Source organism: Ambystoma mexicanum, chromosome 9 (genome assembly GCF_040938575.1).
Source record: "Ambystoma mexicanum isolate Mex_15411 chromosome 9, UKY_AmexF1_1, whole genome shotgun sequence".
In the NCBI taxonomy this organism is placed as follows: domain Eukaryota; kingdom Metazoa; phylum Chordata; class Amphibia; order Caudata; family Ambystomatidae; genus Ambystoma; species Ambystoma mexicanum.
Genome location: NC_090931.1, coordinates 664,789,283 through 664,806,625, shown reverse-complemented (window position 1 = coordinate 664,806,625; position 17,343 = coordinate 664,789,283). Strand labels below are relative to the sequence as shown.

The 17,343-nt window shown below is 46.4% G+C and overlaps 1 protein-coding gene across 6 annotated transcripts in view; it reads right to left on the bottom strand.

The window, feature by feature from the left end:
* The window catches only part of CASP8 (caspase 8), a 159,747-nt gene that overhangs the window by 122,154 nt on the left and 20,250 nt on the right, over positions 1-17,343 (bottom strand). For 4 of the 6 annotated variants that reach the window (XM_069615463.1, XM_069615465.1, XM_069615464.1 and 1 more), the window contains one exon: positions 8,705-8,807. The exons of the other annotated variants lie outside the window; for them this stretch is intronic. In XM_069615463.1, coding sequence (XP_069471564.1) covers positions 8,705-8,807 — 103 coding nt within the window. The remainder of the gene's footprint in view (positions 1-8,704; positions 8,808-17,343) is intronic. 6 annotated transcript variants of the gene reach the window in all.

Genomic DNA, 17,343 nt, shown 5'->3' with positions numbered 1-17,343 from the left:
ATTTCTTGCAAAATGGACGCGAAGCCCCTTTCCATTGCCTCCGTTGAGGGCGCAGCGGCCTCTGAATGGGCCATCCCTCTGGCTTGGACCGGGTCTTTTTCGTAGGGGCCTGGGTCTCGGTAGCAATATTTCTGCAAGTTCCTCTGCCAGACCATTCGGTCTCCCCTGGGCTCTCCGTTGGGTATGCTTTGATTGAGGGGGGCTCCTGGTTTACTTCGTGGGTCACTTCGCGGGTCCACCTGTGCCCCACTGGTGGAAGGGCGGGCACACGCCCCGCCAGCCTCGGGCGGGGGCCTCACACCCGGTATCCTCAGGGCCTTCCGCTCCCTTTATGTCCTCCTTGAGGGGGGGAGGAGTGCTTGGTTGCCGCGTTGATCACCGCGTGGTGGTGGGAAGCGGACCCGACCAGCGTGATGAATGTGCCCACAGCCCTCTCTGGTGGTGGGGTCGGGGATCCGGCTCCAGGGAGGCGGGGGGGCTAGGTCGCCTCCCTCTCCTTTTACGGGTCTTCGCTGTGTCTGGGGGAGCGCCTCTGGGTGGGCACACGCCCCGCCAGCCCCCGGCGGGGGCCTCACACCCAGTGTCCTCTGGGCCTTCTGCGCCCTATATGTCTTCCTTGACGCGGAGGTGGCGGGCCGTGGACACGACCTGCGCGTGTTGGTCTAGGGCGCACCTCCCCGCTGCCTGAGGCCCACTATGGGGGTGGGAGGGGCCGAAGAGCCGCCGCCCGCCTCGCGGGAACCCAGCTATCCCCCCACGGGGGGCCACCAAGTCCGCTCCGGAGCGCCGCTCTCGCCTCTCCAGAGGCCTGTCCGGGCCGGCGCTCCCGCCTCCGGGTCGGGTGCGTCTCCCATGCGGCCCGCGCCTACCTCGCCTGGGAGGTCCAGGAATCCCCCAGGTCTCCGCTTCGTGTGTCCACGCCGTGGGGGACGGGTGCCCGTCACGGCGCGGGAGGACGGACCCTCCCGTCCCGGCCTCCTGTGTCGGCGAGCCGCGGCCTCGTTCTCCGGCCACGCGGGCCCTCTGCGGCACTTCCGCTCCTGGGTCTGCAGCCCCGGATCTCTGCTCTCCGGGGAACCTCCAACCCCACTGTTTCGTTCCGTGGGGGCACCAGGGGTTCTCCCTGTTTCGGCCCACACTCTCGCCGCAGGGAGATCTCGGGGGGGGGCTCAGTCCCGGTTGAAACCTGGCCGTTGGCGGAGCATGGGAATCAGGCAGCCATTGCCTGTGCGCCCCCTGGTGGCCTCCGCATCTGGGAATCTGCTTGCAGAACAGATTGTCTTGGTCTTTCTATGTTGAAAAAAGTGATGTTTCATTTGCAAGTGGATGTGGTACTGTTATCAATTTTGCCCAAAACGTGGGTGGTACCACTATTTCTCAAGCCGTTGAGATCTTCATAGTCCAATGGAGCTGAAATTTGGGGTTAGTCCAACACCAGCAGTCTCCAAGGGAGAGAGAATAAGAAAACACTTTTGGGTCGCCCATTTAGTGACTGTTCAACTCTGATAACCCATGGACTAGGAATAAGAAAGAACAAATGTAGAATCATGCTACAAATTCTCTTACACTGGGTAAGGGTTTGGAATTTAGTTGAACTAGAGATCTATCGCAACAGCGTTTGAAATGTTTTGGAATCAACAGGAGGCAAGTCCCTCGATTGGTGCAAAGTTTTGAAGAAGTGGTTAGCTGCAATAGGCCTCTCGCTTGTAGAATCGGAGGTGCTTCCAACTCTCAATCATACAGGCCCTCAACGTCACTCGTTACACATAGAGAGACGGAGGCATGGAGAGTTGTTGAACACGTCTTTATTCAGTTCTCACATAACGGTAACTGACGTTCCTTTTCTGTTCCCTGCCCCTCCCCTTCCCACTGCCCCGTGTCCCTTCCCACTTGACATGGGTGAAATGACGACACCACACCCCCCCCCCCCCCCCGATACGAACTATTAAGTTCTGTTACTTCAAAACATTTCTTCGATGAGTCGATGTGGTTTCTTCCGAGTCCTTCTGGGTCTCCGGCTAGCTTCTTCGGGCAGCCCTGGCGGCATGCATGGTGGAGCTTCTGAGCTGGAGTCCTCTTGATCTCCTTCATAGGGTGCGTCCCTTCATAGGGTGTGTCCGAATCTGATGGAGATTCTAAGGAGCTGTGGTTTGTAGCAGGTAGGAGTCCAGGCATTCTCCTGAAGTGCAAAGAGTTTCTTGTTATAGTCTTGTGGTTACCTTCAGCGGTGACAAGAGAGCCTTTTGTTCCCACTATGGTGAGGGGTTCTTTGTCGAATGCGGCCATGTTCTTACGACTTTGCGTTTGTTTCACAATAAAAACATCTCCTGGTTCTAGATCATTTTCCTTCGCCCTTCTTTTCTGATCGGCAATTCTCTTCATGTCGGCTTTCTTGGAGGTGTCTTGTTGTCTCATCTCAGGATCACCTTTGTACTGGTCCTCTTCAGAAGAGATGTGGGATAGTCGAGTTCCTATGTTTCTTCCAAACATCACTTCTGATGTTGTTTTCCCGGTGTGGCTGTGAGGAGTGTTTCGGTAGTCTCTCATCAGCTGGCATAGTAGTTTCTCCAGGGGCTCTCCTGTGATTCAAGATATTTAAGTGGTGCGCTTAATGTTGCACATGAATTGCTCTACTGTGCCATTTGCCTGAGGCCATAGCGGAGTTATTTTTCGATGGTGGAAGCCCATATACTCTGCAAATGTTTTAAAGTCTTGTCCGGTGATAGGAGGCCCATTGTCCGTCTTTAGAACTTTGGGGATGCCATAGGTGGCGAACATTCTATCTAACACAGGAATGGTGTGATAGGCTGCAGTGGATGGCACAATCTGTAGATCCGGGCATCGTGAGTACTCGTCAACCACTACTAGGATGTGTTCACCTCCTTCCAGTGGGCCATATTGGTCCAGAGCGATTTCCTCTCATACTCCTTCCGGCAATTCCGTCATGTTGAGGGGTTCAGGTCTAGTGTGAGGTTTTATTACTGCACAGATGGGGCAGTTCTTGAGCAGTTCCTCCACATGCGCGTCAAGTTGAGGGAACCACAGTTTTTGTCTCAGCATCCTTTTGGTGGATACTATCCCTCTGTGTCCTTCATGTGCCAGCTCGAGGACCCTTTGTCTTAAACTGTGAGGAATTATTAGCTTGGTGCCTTTCAGCAGTGGACGTCATCTGATTTCACAAGTTCTTCTTTTACAGCCAGCAAGCATGTGATCTCTTGACTTGCTTCTTCCCTCATGCTTTCTTTGAGTTGTTTTGCGTGTTTCCAATGGCCCGTTTCTAGGCATCTCATTATGATTTGCTGTCCTTGATCTGCATTGGATTCTCGTGCTATCTGTTCCGCATAAAGGCCTGGTTGGGTGTTCCCTTGAACAACATACCTGATGTATTGGTCTGCAATGGATGGGGCTGTCTTGCACTCTTTGTTTGGGTGCCTCGACAGGAAATCTGCGGGATTGTGTTCCTTTCCTGGCCTGTGTACTATGTCAAATTGATAGTCTTGTAGTCTCAATGCCCAGCGTGCTATCCTTGGGGGCATCTTGGCCTGGGAGTCGCTGTATAGGAACAATACCGCCTGGTGGTCCGTGACAACTGTAAATGGCTTCCCATATAAAAACAAATGAAAGTGTTTGCAAGCCCAGACTACTGCAAGACCTTCCTTCTCGGCTTGTGAGTAGGCTTGGAGAGGCTCCAGCTTGCATATGGCACTATGGGCCTCATTACACGGTAGGCGGTAAGGGTAATTAGCGCCTTCCCCATTCCCATTATGCCCTATGGGGCAAAAATGGGAATGGGGAAGGGCAATGGTGGAAGGGGGAATTACCGCCCCGCCAACCTTGGAATGGGGCGGTAATTCCCCTTTCCACCAAGGCGGTGCCGGTATTTTACCGGCATGAACCATGGCGCTAATAGCGCCATGGTTCTCCGCCTACCGTGTTATGAGGCCCTATGTATTTAGCGTGTACATCCCTGTCCTTTAGTTGTGTAAAATGGCCCCAAGACCTACAGGGCTTGCGTCTACTATTAACTCTGTGTGCTTCCTGGGATCAAACCAAGCCATGTTTTTAGCATCAGCGATGCGCTCCTTGATCGCTTCAAATGCTTCTTGCCACTCGTCAGACCATTTGAATTCTGAGTTGAGCTTGGTGAGTGCTCTGTGGGGTGCACTGACGGATGCAAAGTCCTTAATGTGTTGCGTGCAATAGCATGCTAGACCCAGAAATGATCGAAGGTCGGTGACGGAATTTGGTGATTCAGCACCTGTGAGAGCACTGACTTTCTCCGGGTCTGGTGTCATTCCCTTTTCTGAGAAAATATGACCGAAAAATCGCAATGTCCTTTTTCGAAATTCACACTTCTCTTTATTTAGGGTTAGATGAGCTTTTTCCAGTGCCATGCAGACTCGCATGAGCGTGTCGTCATGCTGTTCCTGTGTCTGACCAAATACCAAGATGTCATCACTGTAGTTCAGACAGTTGGGTACATGTTTAATCACATTGTGAATTTGACTGAAAAATTGCGGTTGCAGACGAGACTCCAAAACTGAGTCATTTGTACCGATATAGACCTAGATGAGTGGCAAAGGTTGTGATGTAGCTGGACCTTTTGTTGAGCTCTAATTGATGGTACCCTTTGTTGAGGTCCAGCTTTGAGAAGATTGTGGCTCTGTTGAAAAGGTGTATCATATCCGTGATTCGGGGAGCTTGGTGACATTCTCTCATGATGGCTTCATTTGGATGTTGCATGTACACAGATATGCGGATATCAGATGAGTCCCGTTTTGGGACAGGCCCTATGGGTAACACCCCTGGTGTGGGGCCTTCCACTGGATCAATGATATCAGCCTATAGCAGTTTGACTAGCTCGTCTTCAACCTGTTTTTGTATGTTAATAGGGATTCCTCTGTAGTGTTGGGCCACTGGAGTGATGCTGGTGTTGATGTGCAGTTTGATTTGTCGGTCTTTCAGCTTGCCTAGTCCTTTGAACAAGGTGGGGAATACCTGTTCGATACTCGCTGTGGGATCCAGGTATTTATGTACCATTCGTCTGTATAGGACGTGAATTAGGCCCATTTCGATGGCTGTCTTGTAGCTGAAGATGCATCTGCTCTCCGTGGCTGCTTCTAGACCATGCATGGGTATGTCTCGGGCAAGGTCTATGTACTTGCATTATGCTGTGAAAAAACCTTTGCAGGCTAAAGGTGTCTTTGATTCATATGGAAAAATGAGTGCTCTAGCCGGCTGTAACCTGGGGGCGTTAGGTATGCTGTTGTATACCTCTTCACTGATCACATTAACCGTGGCTCCAGTGTCTACCAGAAATTCTGCTGCCTTTTTGTTGACTTGGATCATTAGGTTCGGGCTGTTTTCTTTGGCCGTCAGGTTTCCTAAGGCGTATAGATAATCCATTTTCCTTGGTTCTCCTTTGTGTCTCCCGCTTTTCTTAGCGTTGTCCTCTGAGGTGGCACTGGACGCACTGTCGGACTGTGATTGTTATATCAGGCATCTAACATATCTTCTGGGTCTTCTTTGTCTTGATGATGCAGGTCTGTTGTCTTTCCACTCACTTGAGGGTTTTTTGTCTGTCTGTTCCTCTCAATGTTTTCGACGTGTCAGGTCGCTCTGGTGGTGTGACACACAAGGTGCGCTCACATGTCTCTGATCCCTGTCATGTGTGTGCCATTCATTTCTCACAACTCCATGCATTTTGCTACAATATATGAAGCAGACCGCTTTTTAATGATTTTCTCCTCCACATGCGGAACATACCTGACCCATGGCAGGGCATTGTCCTTTGTGTGGGTATTCATGTCCACATCTGTAGCAGAATGGGTCATTGTTGCCTCTTGAGGCACCTTCCAGTTTGTTTAGACTTTCATGTTTTCCATGGGATATCTTGATGTCATCAAGACCTTCTACCTGTGCTGCTAGTGCTGCGTTTGAGTGGCCTAGGCGTAGGATTTTCTCCAGATTTCGTGGTTTTTGTAATAGCCGTTTCCTGAGATCAGCACTCTCGCATCTGACTATGATCTGAGAGTGGAGAGCTTCTTCATTGGAATATTTGTTGAAGTCGCAATGTTTCATCTTTACCCTTTGTCTCATTACAAAAGCGTCCATGGTTTTGCCTTTGCTTTGTTTCGTGGCGTGAAAAACGTGTCTTTCGTAGTCCACATTCGTGTGGGGTGTAAAATATTCTGTGAGGGTTGTTTTTAGATTTGTGTATGTGTCTGTGTCTTCTTCTGGGAGTTCGTCCAGTATGTCCCTCACATTTGAACCTATTGCATGAATTAATAAACTATGTTTCTTCTCGACATCGAGTGGACCCACTGCTTTCAGGCACACCTCAAAGTCTCTCAACCATCTCTGCCATCGCGGTCCCAGAGTGCCAGTGTCACGGAGATCAAAGTTTGATGGCAGTTAAGATAATAGGCTGCCAGACATGTTTGTGGGTAGTAGTACACAGGCAGGTGTAATTTGTACAGTTAGTGAGTCCTCCCCAGACTCATCAGTCATCTTATTTTGCCGCTTGTGTGAAAAAATGTGTGTTACCCTTGCCACAAATGACTTATCCTACCCTGAAAACTTGTGATAGCAGGGAACTGTTGTGCTTCCACTTGTTGTTGGGTGTGTGCTGTTTTTCTGTAACTGCTACAAAGGTTGGTTTTTTGAATGAAGGCCCTCGTGCCTTCTACTTTTTCACCACTTGGTGGCGCCCATAGGCGGGAGATTTTCCTCCAACCGCCTTAATATTGATACAAACGGGGAGCGCGTGCACTCTGACACCCGTCGTCGTGTGGGAGCGGGAGGACTATTCCTCAACCAGTCACTTTGCCCCTCCGCAGCAGAACGTTGCTGTTGGCGGCAGATCTCTGTCTCTGACTGCCCAGAGTGCTGTGATGGCGGGGAGCTGTCGTGCTCCACCCACAGGTGTTCCTCGTTGGCGCGGAGCTGCTCACACCCGCCCGGAATGTTGAGTGAGAGTGGCCAGCTGGCGAGGAGCCTTTGCGCTCTTACCCGCCGACCCTTTCCTTCGCTTTCCGTTTCGGGCCGACTGCCCGCAGCTCGAGAGGCGCTGCAAGCCACGAGCTCAGAAGCGGTGGAGAGAAAATGCCAGTGTCGTGGGGATACGGATCCCATCCTCGGCGCCAATGTAGAATTGGAGGTGCTTCCAACTCTCAATCATACAGGCCCTCAACGTCACTTGTTAGACATAGAGAGACAAAGGCATGGAGAGTTGTTGAACACGTCTTTATTCATTTCTCACATAACGGGAACTGACGTTCCGTTTCTGTTCCCTGCCCCTCCCCTTCCCACTGCCCTGTGTCCCTTCCCACGTGACATGGGTGAAATGACGACACCACATTGCTTCTATGGGATAATCCTGCCATATATGAAAATATATCCAAAATGATCCTGATCTCCCATTCCAACGACTGGATCCCAAAAAAGCAATTTGACGATTGCAGCCATCAAAGATTATCAGTGGAATAGCTGACCCTTAAGCATTTGCCATGCATGGAGAATTACATCAGCTATCCTTGTGATAAACACTGCAATTCACTCTTTACAAAATTTCGACCAGGCATTTTGCTACTGGCAAAGTTCACTAGGAATTGGGGTCGAGGGTTTTCCCCGAATTGCTGTTACTTAAGGACGAATTACATTTTATTTTTACCTACCCTTTGTAAGCATCGCTTAAGGCTAAATGGTTGAAACCGGTCCTGAACTCTTTGGACATTAGGTACAGAAGGGAGGCTAGTATTTTATTCAAGACAAAGGATTATATTTGTGTTACCATGTTTTACCATGTTTTGTTGACATGTAGAAAGCAGTTTTTAAAAACGATTGCAGTTTGTTAAAATGATGGTTGTGGTTATTATGATGTTAGATCAACTTGTGCTATTTTTATGCATTTACACCATTTATAGTATATTTTTTATGAAATTGATATGAATTCTTTGTTATATGATGTATTTATTTTTATGCAGTATGCACTTTTATGGCAAGAGCCAAAATAAAGTACCACAAAAAAACTCTGCTTTAATCCAAGCTGTAGTCCCCTGAGTCCCGCACTCATACTTACCAATAATTTATCACATTTGAGGAACATGCATCCAATTTTTAACAACTATATCCCCTTCCACTCGTCCCAAACGTTTTTACTCTCCGCGTTTTGTCATTCTATTGTCTAGTTTCTCTTTCTCCCAACTGCTACCCCAACCTCCCCTTCCTTTCCACAGACTACGGTCTGGTGCATGGCAGGCTCACAATATGCCACCTTTGGGTAAGGCCAGGTGCCATAAAACCACTGCGGTTGTGATGGGTGCAGTATAAATATTAAATAACATAACATACGTCCGCCTATTTAAACCGTGGCTGCCCTTACATTTCATTCATCAATTAGAGTAATTTCCTCTTTCACACACAAACCCTAGCTTCTCAATGGTGTACATACTGCCCACTATAACCCGTTAGACAAAATGCTTTGCTTCGATAGTAATCCCACAAATGACGCATCTGCCGCTATGGTTGCTCAACCAAGCAAGGAACGAACACAAACAACTTTTGCAGCCTTGTTTTCTTCCTGTACTTTGGTGGGGCAAAGTTGATAGTGGCAGCCCCACCACATCCTGGCAAGTGCCAAGAGATTCAGCTTATGAGCATTTTTCATCAGCAGTTCTCATACACATTTGAAATATGTTCTCACCGTGTCTTTGCCTATTTTGCTCTTCGGCAGTTCATCGGTAAGAAACTTCAAGTGATCCAAATCAGCCTTCACCATATTTTCAGATAGTACAAACAGCATGTGCCTGGAATGAGAAACAGACGTGTGGAGACGTGCCATGTTTCAATGAGAAGTTTTCAAAATGTAAATAAGCAACAAATTTGGCTGTTGCCGTATGGGTGAAGCCACAACTTCCAAGGCCGCAGATGGGAGCAGCGTCCTGTGCCCAGGCTAGCCACCACTCAAATGGTATCAACCTTTTACAAACTGAACACAGCCTGCTTAGGGAACCCAGCTGCACAGGTAGCTGAGGCTAATGTGTTCTTGCTATAGATGACTATGTACTATTTATACTTTGTTCGCCTACTCCCAAGGAAGCCACCACCTTGTCCCCTATTAAATGGAATAAACTCTTAATAACCTTTTTGACATCAAAGTACAAGGCTTTTTCCATTTTACAGTACCAGTTTGGCCACTCCTTTCCCTTAATTTTGGTACTAACAATATTAACCTGTATACACCTTCTATTCTTGACCATGCCACTCTTGGCTCACGATTGGAAGTTGCTAAATTAACATTCTGGAGCCTGATCTGAGGGACAACACATGGAGATGCATGGGCAAACAAGCCATCAAATTTCCAGGATTGACCGAGTGCACTCTCAAGCCCCTCATGTATCCAACATTACATTGCATACTAACTTATGCAATGGACATTGGCAACACAACCAAATGACCACAACATTTTAGGACTTATCAACCGCCTTGCTTTTGTAACAACTATGGTCCACCTACCAGGACTGACATGCACCCATGCTATCACAAAACATTCTGTGAGGAGTCAGGAATGAAACTCGGACACAGTCGGTTGATATGTTTTGCCATAGACTTTTATGAAATAATAATGGATTCAGAAAATGCCTCTCTGTCCCTGTTCTAGGAGGTATTTATACTATTGAAACATACCTAATGGATGGATCCATTGTCAGCATAAATAACCAGTCCTGTGTCCAAAGTCCTATTCTGGCCCTCACATTCTAAAATAAACTCTAAAGTGAACGTGAAATGTCTCTGACCTTGAAAAGTGTTCAAATGTTAAAAGAAGAAATGTTTAACGCCAACACAAAAGTTCCAGGTAGATAGATTCACAGTTCAAAAGGGTAATTCCCTTCCCCTGGATTTCTCTTCACTCAATAGCAGTTCCCTGACTTTCTTTGCATCAACAGAATTGGTATACAAAGTAACTGAATTGACAATCTGAATCTTAGTACACTGCCTAGCGTACTCTGCTGCCAGGCTTCTTCCACTCCTGGATATCTTTCACTCACACTTCTTGGTTATCTCTTGTTATATCTTGTTATGTCACGGGAGGATAGCTCAGTGGCAACGTGCTCGCCTTGGAAGCAGGATGACATGAAGCAACACAGGTTCTATTCCACGGATCCACGCTTAGAAACCTCTGGGTATTTAAGCGTGTTATAAATACGCAACTAAGACAACAACAAAAAAACAATTACGCAACTGAAAAACAAACAATTCCAGTAACAGCGCCTTGATGCCTGCCGGATGCGTGAGCGCTTTATAAATGCAAATAAATCAATATCTTTTTCATGAGTTTCTCAGGGAATCTTTCTTCACATATTGTCCAGCTTGATCTTGCCTGGCACACAAGCCTGCCGTGACTTGTCTTATATGTAAACACTTCTGACTTGCGAATGCCTCGTATACTGCTCCTGCCAGAGCTTTACTTGTATGCAAACCATTTATTCTCATATACTTGTTCCCATATATTTGTAACATGAAATGCCTGTTATACTCCCCTGCCAGGACTGTCTTTACTTTACTAGCAAATTACTCGGTATCATAGACTTGGTTTCATAAACTTGTAACTTGAACTTCCTGGTATACTCCCCTGCCAGGACTTTCCTTTTGATACCATGGTCGGTATGCCCCGGTGTCCACTCCTCCCTCGGGCGGTCTCACCGTGCTACTGTAGTGGGAATTAGCTTTCCTGCAGTCTACTGGCAGCGGCCTGTTGGTGTCCTGTTTGCTTCTTTTGGGTTTGCCGCCTCTGCCTTGTGGTTCTTTATTTACACCAAAGCCAAAACATCCTCTCACCCTCCTTTATGTCTATTCAAAAACACAAACATACTTGGCTATATCAGCCACTCAACAAAGGTTTTCACAAATGTGGGGGCTGTTCGATGTGTGGCTTTGCATATGAAGCTTCTAAAATTGAATTTGGGCACACACAAAAGCAACGCTTTTTTCAACTGGAACACAAACTTTTGTGTATATTGTATCTTATGTAGATGTGGACAGCGCTATATTGGCAGTACCATTCGCTCTTTGAAAATCAGAATAAGGGAGCACTTGTCATCCATCTCTCAAACTGATTCCAAATACCCCTTGTCCGTACATTGGCAAAAAGTCCACCAAATGGACGATAAAGCACTGATCCAATTTGCTAGGATGGCTAAACTCACCTTACCTCAACAAGGTGGCAACCTTGTCCTCAAATTAAGGCAAATGGAAGCCCGTCTCCTCTGCCAATACTGTACTGTCGCACATGGCCTCAATACGGACCACAAACTATCTGTATTTTTGTGATCATGCATATCATGAATTTTCAATAATACGTTCTTATTATCCTCTCAAATATGCAATTTTATCCTTCACCAAATGGTGCCCATCCATTTAGTTCAATTGACCCTAGTTAAGTCTATTACTTTACCAGTGCAGATTGGAATTGATCATGCATGCATATTTAGCACTCAGACTATGCAGAACACGCCTGTACCAGCAGGACCCATCGCTAACCCAGCACAGGGTATTGATCTATTCACTAGTCCACCACATTTTTTGGCAATCATGTATATATTGGCTAACTCACTTGGCCTGTCGTTATAATACACAGCAGGAGCCGCGGACAGCTGGCTCCTGCTCCTTGCACGTAGCGGAAACGCTGGTAAGCTCAGCACATTAGCGTAGACCCCTTGAGTGGTCGGAGGGTCTACGTGTGCACAATTGACCGTCTAGGCGGTCTTCTGATTAGCTAATTAGTGTGTCTGTTTCTTTTCCTTTTCTGCTTGGAACGGCTGCCCGCCCATCGATATAAACATTCACCTTTCACTTTTAGCGGGTCCATTGAAACGTCTAACTTAATGTCTGCCTTGCAACAGCATAATACAGGTATGTGATTAATATTCTTCACAGCCTACAATACATAATTAAGTACCAATATTGGTTGCACAAAGCTTTCCCCTTTATCTGGATACACCGCTAATGTAACCCCAATTTCTATTTGCAGTGGAGCCCATGTTTATATTTAAATCAATCTCACACCAATTTATGGGTAAGTGTGCTCAGTTCTGCTGCTTACACTTTATTAAATTCCCAGCAATATTGTCCTTCCTTTTGTTCTTTTTGCCACGCTAATTTTTTAAAAAAAAGGTGCTTTTCTTTTACATTTTTCCCCTCTAGTGATTGCAAAGGGAAGTTCAGAATTCAGGTACCTTATAACATCATTGTACTTTATTTGACTAACTGTATGGCCAACATTGCTCCAAATGCTAATCAAGTTCCTCTTTATTTTCTCCATATTTCTCCCCTCAGCTCCTGGCAATGCCCGAATTGGAAATATTCACACCATATGGGTCGCATATCCTTTTTCCCAAAATTGTTTCACCTGTCACAATGCACTTATCTGCACAACTTTGTTGACAACCTATGGTTTTAATGGTTTCTTGCATTAGTCGGATTCACCGACCTAACTGTTTTGTTTCGTGTTTGGGTCTACTATACGCACTACGTTTACAATTGTTGTACTTTATTAAATTATTGTACATCTAACATGCAGCCTCAGTAGAAGAGCCAGTCGCTCGAAACACGTGTCAGGCTGTATCACCTTTTGATTAAACTACAAATCAACTGATCTTCATGTTGTTTGTGTGCGCAGTGTGTTTACAAAACAATCCTTCTTTGTATCCATTAGAACGGAGGCTGGTCTCCAGTAAAGTCTGCCTCTCATGGTTCCTTTCATGAGCCGGTTGGCTCCATGGCTCGGTTTTGGCCTGCAATCTCTCGGTAAGTACCGAGCAGACAGGAGTTCTCTGGGAAGGTTCTGCTCATCAGGTGATTTCCCCGTTTAAATGTCTCGCCAGCCAATATGCGCTCACAATACCGAGAGCACATCATCTGTTCCTGGCCTTTCCTGATCTTCATTACTTGGCTCCTCTTCCTCGTGGCAGTATTTCCAGCATTAGAAAAGGAAAAGTCAATTTGTGATAACTTACAGGAAGAGTCTGAGGAGGTGTCACATTAAGGCATGAGGAATGGAAGGGACATCCTTAAAAGGAAAAGGGGAGTACCATGTCTCATCTGATGATGTTGTGAGACTTTCCCGTGAGTTACCTCCCCCCCATGTGATCCTCCCCAGGGTCAGGATCAGGTAGCAGCTGTGGTTCCCTGGGAACATGGGAAGAACCCACTCCCGGCAAAGTAGTGATGACCCCATTGGATCCATTCTTTTCCCACTGCATCCCTTGCTCCCTATGATTGTATCATCTATTTTTGCTTTTCCAACCTCTTACCTTCCTCTTGCCCATTTTCCTTCCTCCTGCAGTCTGAGGTCCGGATACCCCAGTTGGGGGCATAGCAAGTCACTCCATGGACAAGTCTTAGCACTCAAACTACCATGGTGGTGATTTGAGGCAGAATTCTTGGGCAAATTCATGGAGCAGCTGGTCATCCCTCAACTGAACCTCCACACCGAAATGGCTGGCTGCCTCCACAATCACCAGTCGGGTTTTAGAGCTGCCACTGGCGTGGAACCTGCTCTCCTGATCACCTGTGAAGACCTCATCTCCAGCCTGGACTCCAACCCTCCCTCTGTTCTGATCCTCCTCGATCTCTCTTCTGCCTTTGTCACAGTCAAACCGTCTCCATGATACCCTTATGCATCACAGACAAGGCACTGGCGTGGCTTACCTCCTTCCTTTCAAACAGAGCCTCCCAATTGCAAATGGGTCCTTTTCTCTCCTCCTCCACACTCTCTACCTGTGGCGTCCCTCATGGCGCTTCAAAATCTACCTGGCCCCTCTGGCCCACCTGATCTCCACTTTCTCCCCTCACTTTCAATGTTATTCAAATGACACACAGCTCTCTTTCAAGCTGCCATCCTCTCAGAGACGTTTTTATGGGAGGGCAAAGGGGCTATTGCCCCGGGCCTCCACCCTGGAGGGGGACCTCACAGCGCCATCTGATCTAAAGAAGTAAGATTCCATTGTTTACCAGACTTAAATAACACACTTCTGAATATTTTATGGCATGCTGCTGAGGCTTTAAACCTACTGGCTGTCTGTTTTGACAAGTACATTCTGCCTTGATCAATTCATCATGTAATTGTAATAGGTTATTTATAACGCACTTAATACCCAGAGGTTTCTAAGCGCAGACGGGGATCGAACCTATGTTTCTCCAAGTCGTCTTGCTTCCAAAGCGAGCATGTTGCTCCTGAGCTATCCTCCCGGCCCAATGTAATGCTTTCTGTGTTCACCGTGGTATACATAGTTTGTGTGTTCCTTATGGCACAGCTCAGCAGCATTCTTACCTTCCTGTGGGCATTATGTTGATCATGTGCAAAAGCCAAAGTTGAAAAGTATATTGGTGGATTGAGTGCCACAATGGTTCAGATGTTATCTCAGTTTGTTAAGCACTCAATGCAGCAAATAAGATTAGAATCCCACATTCCAGCAAGGCTGGCTGAGCCTTTCCTATGTCTGAAGAGTATAACCTGCCTGCATATGTACTTGGTTTTGCAGCACAACAGTTGCTATTATCAGCAATGCACCTGCACCAGATAGGGGTTGCTATAAAAACCAACATGTCATCCGTATGGAGAAGGTCTAGAAATTGGTTTGTTCAGGTTGGGTTTTGTAAAACCTAGGCAATCACCTCCAATGATGAATGAGCATAAACTTAGTCCAAAAGGTAAATAAGTATCCACATTGAAGAATGTGGAACCAAAGCATTCATGCTTGTATCCTGGCTTTGCTAGCAGACGATACAGTGATTTTCGTCAAATCATCTAGTATCTCTTACATTTCTGTGCTTTCTTCTGTGAGGTTTACCTTCTTCCATGCTGATGGCATCATTTTGCCCATTACTTGATCTTTCTTCTTATGTTGGCCATTTGAGTGGAAGGGGTGGTAGACACAAGAGAGCGGACCAGATGTAGCAGGCCTCAGGCAAGCATGTTTTAAGATCTGCTCGTATCACAAACATTTTTGCTTTTTTGTTAAAGTTAGAGGTTTTTCTGCATGTTTATAAATGACAGTTTCACAGCCAGTGTTTTGGAAGTATTCAAAGCTTTAAAATACAAAAGAGAAACCCAGATGAAATCTGTTCAATCACATCGATTGGTTTGTTGGTACTTATATACTTCCCTTGATGATGGAGAATGAAGCTAGAATCATTCCCATTTTGTGTAACACACTTCTATAATATTTTGAATTCGTCGGCCAACAATGGATGCAGACGTAACAGTAAATAACGGTGGTAATCGCCTCAGGATGAAATCAAATGACATAAAAATAATAACTGGAAAATCCAGCATGGCAGTGTCTGACGAGAATCAGGATAAAGGCTCAAACCAGGTGGACTTTGTGACTCTACTCGACCATTTCAAAACCAAGAAATTTAATGGAAAAGTGGTAGATCAAGTAGCACAATATTGCTACGACGAGGAGCTAGTAGAAAAATGCAAAATTGTCAGGCGCCTCAAAAGAGCGGCAGCCAAATCCAATTCACCAACCCTAAAAGCAGAAGTGAAGACCGCCACCAACTGGGTAGCTGGACGCAAAAGAACTGTCCTACAGAACGATGCTGAAAATATGCTCAAAGCAATATGATCAAAGAAGACCAATCAACTACCCACGATCTTCAGCAAAATTACGTCAGTGAAGCACAATGGGAACAACATTTCTTGATGTTATTTAAGGACGACGAGACTCTTTCAACGCCTGTTACAGAATTCTCCCAGCAGTACTGGGACTTGGGTATAAGCCTAGAGGAGATTCGATCGAAAATCAAAACACTCACTACATCGAGCACCAGGGCCTGATTGTCTAAGTAATGCAATGCTAAAAGAAAACCTGGAAGAATGGACGACCTTCATAAAAGCCGTCTTTGACAAAATCTGTAGAAAACATCAAATCACTTGCTCATGGAAGACCACTATGATTGTGCCAATCTACAAAAAAGGGAAAAAGGACGAGCCTCAAAACTATCGCCCAATCGCATTGCTTGACGTAGGTAAGACATTGATAGGTAAAATCTTTGGATCATTCCTACTGACTAAATTCAACAACTGGACAAAAACCAACATCTGGTTTGACCGCTTTCAAACAGGCTTCATTCGGAACATCGGCACATCTGCGAATATTGTGTTACTGAACATTCTAAAAGCCCAGAGTCACCAGGAATGGACCAGAAATATGCATCATTTCGATAGATATGTCCCAAGTCTTCGACAAGGTAAACAGACGAAGGCTCTGGCAAAAACTTCAGAAGATAAATTGTCCTCAAGAAATCTTGGATCCATTGATATAGCTACACTCAGGTACCTCAGTTAGAATTCGCCTAAATAGAGGAGGCCTTCTAAGCGAGTCAATCCCAACTGGGAAAGGGGTCAAGCAGGGGTGCCCCCTTGCCCCGGCAATTTACAACTTCTATACTGCAGATCTCCCTGACTTCGAACCATCAATCCGGTCTTTCCCACCTAAGGTGGGGAAAATAAAATTAACAAGACTCTCTATGCTGACGATCTGATTATGATCGACCAAACTGCAATAGGCCTTCAAAGACAATTAGATAGCCTTCATTGCTACCTATGTGAGAACAACTTGGAGATAAACGAAAGTAAAACTAAAATCATTTGTCTCCAAAAGGCTAAACCAAGAAAAAACAAACCCAGTTGGTTTTTGGGCGAAAAAAGATCGAGGAAGTGGACTCAATCAAATACCTTAGGGTCACTATTAACAACAGCTCTATAGAGGCACCAGCACAAGTGTACCTAAAAACAAGGTCACAGTTCTGTCAACACAGGGGCGTCTGATGGACAAAAGATTTGGAAGGTTCTCAACGATCGCGTTGGTTATGATATGATATGATATGGCATTTGTAACGCGCCTATACACAAGTGTTTCAAGGTGCGACGAGGCGGGGGGGAACAAGGGGAGACAGATAACGATCCTACTAGGCCAGGTGTCATTCAGATCGCGCAAGGGTAGAGGGGAATGGGAAAAGTGCAAGGGGAAGGGGAGAGGGGAAAGTGCAGTGCATGGTTAGTAGAATACAAGATAAATAATAGGGCCAGCTGGTGGCAAGTGCAAGGTAAGTGCCGGGAGAAGGGGCTGTAGGAAACAGAGACAGTCCCATAGTGCAGGTAGGCAGTGCAGGGAAGAGTGGGTGGGCCAAGAACCGAGATCGCTGAGTGGCGCAGTTGCAGATTCAGTGCAGGTTCAGTGATTTTAGCAGGGGAGAGAGGGAGAGAAAGCGGAGGCAAAGAGGAAGGTTTTGAGGTGCTTCCGGAACCGGAGATGGTTCTCCTCAAGTTTCAGG